Source organism: Sinocyclocheilus anshuiensis, unplaced genomic scaffold (assembly GCF_001515605.1).
Source record: "Sinocyclocheilus anshuiensis isolate Anshui unplaced genomic scaffold, SAMN03320099.WGS_v1.1 scaffold1566, whole genome shotgun sequence".
In the NCBI taxonomy this organism is placed as follows: Eukaryota; Metazoa; Chordata; class Actinopteri; order Cypriniformes; family Cyprinidae; genus Sinocyclocheilus; species Sinocyclocheilus anshuiensis.
The window spans coordinates 349,520-355,711 of NW_015546165.1; the positions used below are offsets into that span (position 1 = coordinate 349,520).

The following is a 6,192-nucleotide window of genomic DNA, read 5'->3' on the forward strand; positions in this document are numbered from 1 at the left end:
ATGTGAATCCTCATGTTCTGTTGTTTGCTGCTTTTTGCGCATGTAAAATTAATCCCCGAGAAAAAATGTTAGTATTTTTTAACGGGTCACAGACACTTATCCTTTCTAATTGAATTAAATTCTAATTTAAAATAATCTTGTCGGTTAACGAGCGTCGGTTGTCGGTTAGGAAAAATAACCGAAATGACCATCCCTAGTATAGATGTAAGCAAAACAGACAATCATCTTTTCTTGTAAAACGTGACAAGATCGCAAATTCAAAAGCGAAAGCATCCGAAGCCCGGCTTATAACACAGAAAAAGAGGAACTCCCGTTCACAAAATTCAAATCACAAATAATACTACTGATGAAAAAGAATGGATTGAATGATAGATGATAAAAGTTCATCAGCATGCATTGATTAATCCCGTGTTGTAGCAAAAAAAAAAAACAGAAAACATTTGCGACCAAATCATGTGCTCATGCAATTAACTGAGAAAGTTAGTCGCAAAAGAGCGAGCAGTGGGAAGAATGAGTCTGGAGCCCTGAAGTAGATTACTGGATGACAAGAATGAAATCATGAAGCCAGTGAAGATTCACACCTCTAATGCCACGTGTGTTTGTCTACATACTCATTTAACAAACACTTTTATTCAAAGTGATTTACAAATAAAGAACACAACAAGCGATTCATCTTAAGGAGCCAAAAACAAGAGCAGTGCTAGTAATCAGGGTTGCCAGGTCTGCATAACAAAACCAACCCAATTGTTACTCAAAACTAGTCCAGTCTCAAACTGGCTATCAAAATCACATTCTGGAGATTCCAACTTGGTTGAAGTCATGTACCGGAGGATAGGGCGAGGGCTTTCGCTTCAACCCACAGCAACAGTATACAGTACGGGAAAGGCGTGGACTTGGCAACACTGCTAGTAATACAGACGTTTTTTTAAAGAGGCAGCGGTGAAGTGCTCACGAGTTTTCAGCTGTCTTGAATATTGTCAGGGATTCTGCATTCCTTACAAGGTTAGGAAGATGATTCCACCAGCGAATGAAAACGTTCTGGAAAGTGATGTTGTGCCTCTCTGTGATGGTGCCACACGGCGTCGCTCACTCTCTGACCGCAGGCTTCTGGACGGAGTGTAGACTCATAAGAGCAGGTGGAACATGATGGAAGTCCAGTCAGAAGAGTGTGCAGTAGTCCAGTCTAGAAATGACAAGAGTTAAGAGGAGCCAGACCTACCTGATGAGATGCAGTGCTGGTTCTGCTTGATCTGTTTGGGATTATTGTTGATGACTGTAGCTGGATAGTGAATTGTACTGTACTGTCAGAGTAGCCGTGAAGACGAGAAGCTCTGTCTTCGCTAGACTGTATTTGCCGCTACGCTGGAATCCACACACACACACACACGGGCATGCTTTATCAGAAACACTGAGACAGGCCGACCCATGAGGTCTGATGTTTGACAATCTTCTCATTAGAAACAGGATCTGCTCTTCCTCCGTTTGTACCATTAATAGAAACGTGAGCTCCATAAAACGGCTGGACACGGCCAGAGAGAGAGAGATCGCTAGCAGTGTTTGTTCTGCTGTATGTCAGACCGAGATGAGTCAGACCTGCAGGCATTAGCAGCCTGGACATGACGTGAGTGATGTCATCAATCCCATCATGCACTGCTCACGTCACATTCCCTTGGTTCCTGAAGAGCTCACTGTACTGGAGTGATCACATGACCACACAATGCTTCACTGGCGCTGCATCATTCGTTTATTAATAGCATTCGGTGTATGTTTGCATTTATGATCATGTGATCAATCTTGTGTTTAGACAGGTGTGTGTGATTTTACTTGAGTACTTGAGTCAAAACGCTCACCGTCTGCCTCTCTCTGTCTCTGTCTCTCATGATATCTTTACATAGTGGGTATTTTTGTCCTGAAAATGTTCCCTCTTGTTGTTGACCTTTTAGAGTTTGTTGTTGTCGTTTATCTGTGTGTTTGTGGTTAGGAGTGACTCTACAGCTCATGTCATTCACACACGATGATGCAGTATGATTTCTAGTAGGGATGAACGATAAACTACGATAAAAGTCACGATTGTTAGTATTACCATTAGGGATGGGCGATATCTTATCGTTTGCGATATACCGTTAAAAATTCTCCACACGATAAGAATTCGTCTTCCCGCGATAATCCAATAGGTAGATCTTGTCTTTCATAAAGGCCGAGGTCAGGGATATTGGGCTTAAAAAGGTTGGTGACCACTGCTCTAAAGAAACAGGATTCCCTAAATTATCGTCATTGATATCGTTATCACAATAAATATCAGAAATGACCGTGATATATTTTTAAGCCCATATCGCCCATCCCTACTTACCATTTCATATTTTAATTGTCATTAAAACCACATTTGATTTTCTCGATTAAAAAATTCTCAGCATTAAGCAAAGTTAGTAAGATTCTCATTCTCATTCATTCCCTCTGCTGTTTGTATTCACACCAGTGCGAAAATGGGACATAATTCTTTTGTTTGTAAATCTTTACAAAATTCTCAACATTTCAGATAATGAAGTAGCCTATGTAGAATTGTTTACGGAGCAGATAAAATGACTATAATTTATTATTTTGACTGAGTTCAATTTGATTTAAAGGCTGAGGTTTATCATATTATAAAAACTTTTTTTTCCGCAAAACTTTATTTGCAGATGTAGTGCAAGTAGATATCGTGTTATGTTGCAAGTCACCCAACCAATATTTTTTGTTTGTTTAAAATCCGGTCATCATTTTTAATGTTATTATTTTAATGTTCATGCAAACAAAAAGTGCACAGTGCTGTTAATTTTATTCGTTGTTTGTTGGTTTTCAACATAAAAATTGGTGAAATTATTTTGGTGTGTGTTTCAGTACTTTTAGAAAACTTCCAGCACATTTTAATAATACCAAGATAATATTGAAAACTGTTATCATTTTGGTCACTATAATCGTGATATGAAATTTTCATGCCATTTCATCTCTAATTTCTAGCATCACAGTGCTAACCCTGGTCTTCTGCTGCTGTTGTGTGTGTGTGTGTGTATGTGTGTGTGTTTGTGTGTTCACAACTGCTGAAAGTTTGAGCGTCTTTTGCTCAGAATATACTTTATTTGTACTTCAGGAGATTTTAATGGACTTTTATCACACAAATAACATACAGGAACAATGATATTTGACAGCGGAGGTGTGGTGTGTGTTCAGGTGAGGAGGAGTTACTCTCACGGGACGTACCGCGCCGGTGCTATGAGGCAGATCAGTCTGGTGGGTGCCGTGGACGAGGAGGTGGGCGATTATTTCCCAGAGTTCCTCAATATGCTGGAGAAGTCACCCTTTCTGGAGGTTTGTTTTCCTCTGTCTGTCTTTCACACACACTTTTCTTTTAGCAGCAGCATATTGATCTGTGTGTGTGTGTAGCGGACGCTGCCGTGGGGGACGTTCTCCAGTCTGAAGCTGAAGAGCCCGACAGACAGTGACGATGGGCCCATCATGTGGGTTCGGCCCGGAGAGCAGATGATCCCGGTCACAGACATGCCAAAGTCTCCCTTCAAACGGAAACGGTAACTTTCTTCTCTCAGCTCTGAGTCTAACTGCACTTTCTCATCAGAGATCAGAACTCAGTCTGTCATGATCCTCCTGTCTATTATCACTCCAGAGCGTCACCTTCATGAGCTCCAAAAGTTCAGATCAATAACATCAGTGCTTGACTGACCCTGGGTGCACACACACACACTCACAGTCACACACAAACACAGACACAAATATATACAAGTCAAGTCACCTTTATTTATATAGCGCTTTTAACAATACTCGATAGTGTCGAACGCAGCGCTAAGATCCAGTAGCAGTAATAGAGAGATACAACCACGATCAGATGATAAGAGCAGGTCAAGTCAAGTCAAGTCACCTTTATTTATATAGCGCTTTTAACAATACAAATTGTGTCAAAGCAACTGAACAGCATTAATTAGGAAAATAGTGTGTCAATAATGCAAAATGACAATAAGGATACTACCTTTTCTAGTATCTTGGACAGAAAAGGGAGATTCGAGATCGATACAGAAAGACTCGTGTAGAGTGTAGTGTCATTGATGCTCATTGATCAGTGGCTTTGGGTGTGTGTCATTTGTTATGTAATGATGATGAAATTCATAATAAGTCCTTTCTGCAGGTCGACTAATGAAATTAAGAATCTTCAGTATCTGCCTCGAACAAGTGAGCCGCGTGAGATGCTGTTTGAGGACCGAACCAGAGCTCATGCTGACCACATCGGTCAAGGGTTCGAACGGCAGACCACTGCTGCTGTGGGAGTGCTGAAAGCCGTCCGCTGCGGGGAAGGGTGAGCGAACGCACATGCACGCACACACGCAGTTACAGACACACTCACACACATACACACTTACAGGCACACTCACACACACACACGCACGCACACACGCAGTTACAGGCACACTCACATACACACTTACAGGCACACTCACACACACACACACACTTACAGGCACACTCACACACATACACATACATACACACACACACACACACACTTCAGCCGACACACAGCTGTGATTCTTCTGGAAGCTTTATGCATCACGTATCCTGTCTGCTGTGGTTTGTTGGCGTGAGCTGGTGATCTCGATTGTGTATATTTGTGTTCCCTCGCAGTGCTGAGCCTCCACGCATAACCAAAGACGTGATCTGTTTCCACGCAGCTGATTTCCCTGACGTGGTGCAGCGGCTGCAGTTAGACCTGTATGAGCCTCCTCTGTCTCAGGTGAGGTCACTTCCTGTATTGACCCTAACCCTGCAGAACACATCCTCTGTGAGACCCTCGCTAGTGCGCGTCACACATGATCCGGAGCACTGCAGTCCAGGTGTAGAGATTTGTTGCTGAACGTTTGGCGTCTGACTGTAATATGTTGTATTTCGCTCTAAACTCTTACTTGAAGGCCATGTACACATTACAGCTAAATTCATTGCTCAATCCTTTTAGTGCTCAATCCTGTTCCGTACACACACAGAGTATTGAGTAATTTACAGGAATGACGACTACATTATACAAACAAATTAACTCCTGATAAATTCAGGAAATGACAACTGGATGCAGTGTGTACAGAACTGAACTGAACAACTAGTTATTAATGATGTATTTAAACACACATCAGAGATGTGTCTCACTTCTGAATGTGCAGTGCAAGAAAATCACAAGGAAAGAGGTACAAATCTTATGCATTCGTGTCAGATGCCATAAAAAAATCAGCAAACATGAACAAGCTCAAAATGTGACCTGTGCTGGCAAAATGAGTCGGAATGCGCACGGACAAATTTTGAGCTACAGGTAGGGCTGGGCAAAAAATTGAATGCGATTTTCATGCGAATCTCGTTTGCACAGCCCTAGCTACAGGCAAAAGAAGTGAAAAATGTTGATTTTGAGGTTTTCACAAAATTGAGTTCATTATGCCCTCGTCTCGCGATCCCAATGCTCCAAACAATAATTTTAGATGTTTAATTACCTTTATTTGTACGTTTTCTCCGCTTGTTTCTCACGCTAACTGTCATCCGAAGCGCTTCCGACTGCGAGCGATCCCGATAAATATACACATATACACAGAATTACAGTATTTAAGTATTCACGCAAACATAATCTGTTCTGTCTTAAGTGAACGTTTGGGGAACTGTTGGGGAAAAACATCTGATGTGTAACTTTATATTAGATCCGTGTGTTACAGTAGGTCTTAATATAGAGGCCGTCTGTCGCATTAATGTTTATCTAACAATAAAAGAAAAGAGGGAATCACTCAATGCTCTTGATTGATCTGCTTTTGTAGTTTTGATAATCAATTTATTTGTAATGAACACACTAAAGGGATTTTTACATTTGATTATTTGTTTTTCTTGAATGCTTTTGTTTAGATGTAAAATTAAAAAGGTAATATTGAGTTATTTGTGGCGGCCCGTCACAAAATCAAAACTGACCTCCACAAATAGATTTTCCAAAAGGATTCTACTTCCTTGAATAAACTGAGCACTGCACGTTTCAAAATTAAAGTGCAGCGCAGGTGTTTTTATATGAATGTATAATTGAAAAGAACCGACCGTCTTCAGAAAAGCTTTGATGTCATTTTCATTTCGTCTTTCCTAGCATTTTGTATTTGATTACAGCCGTTACCGGGGAAACCGCTATATCTC

At 41.0% G+C, this 6,192-nt stretch overlaps 1 protein-coding gene across 2 annotated transcripts in view; it reads left to right on the top strand.

Annotated features, from left to right (window-relative positions):
• Window positions 1–6,192, top strand: part of LOC107701375 (round spermatid basic protein 1-like) — a 20,523-nt gene that overhangs the window by 10,865 nt on the left and 3,466 nt on the right. For both annotated transcript variants that reach the window (XM_016503371.1, XM_016503373.1), the window contains 4 exons: window positions 3,208–3,345; window positions 3,421–3,563; window positions 4,175–4,342; window positions 4,669–4,777. In XM_016503371.1, the coding sequence (XP_016358857.1) occupies window positions 3,208–3,345; window positions 3,421–3,563; window positions 4,175–4,342; window positions 4,669–4,777 (558 nt within the window). The remainder of the gene's footprint in view (window positions 1–3,207; window positions 3,346–3,420; window positions 3,564–4,174; window positions 4,343–4,668; window positions 4,778–6,192) is intronic.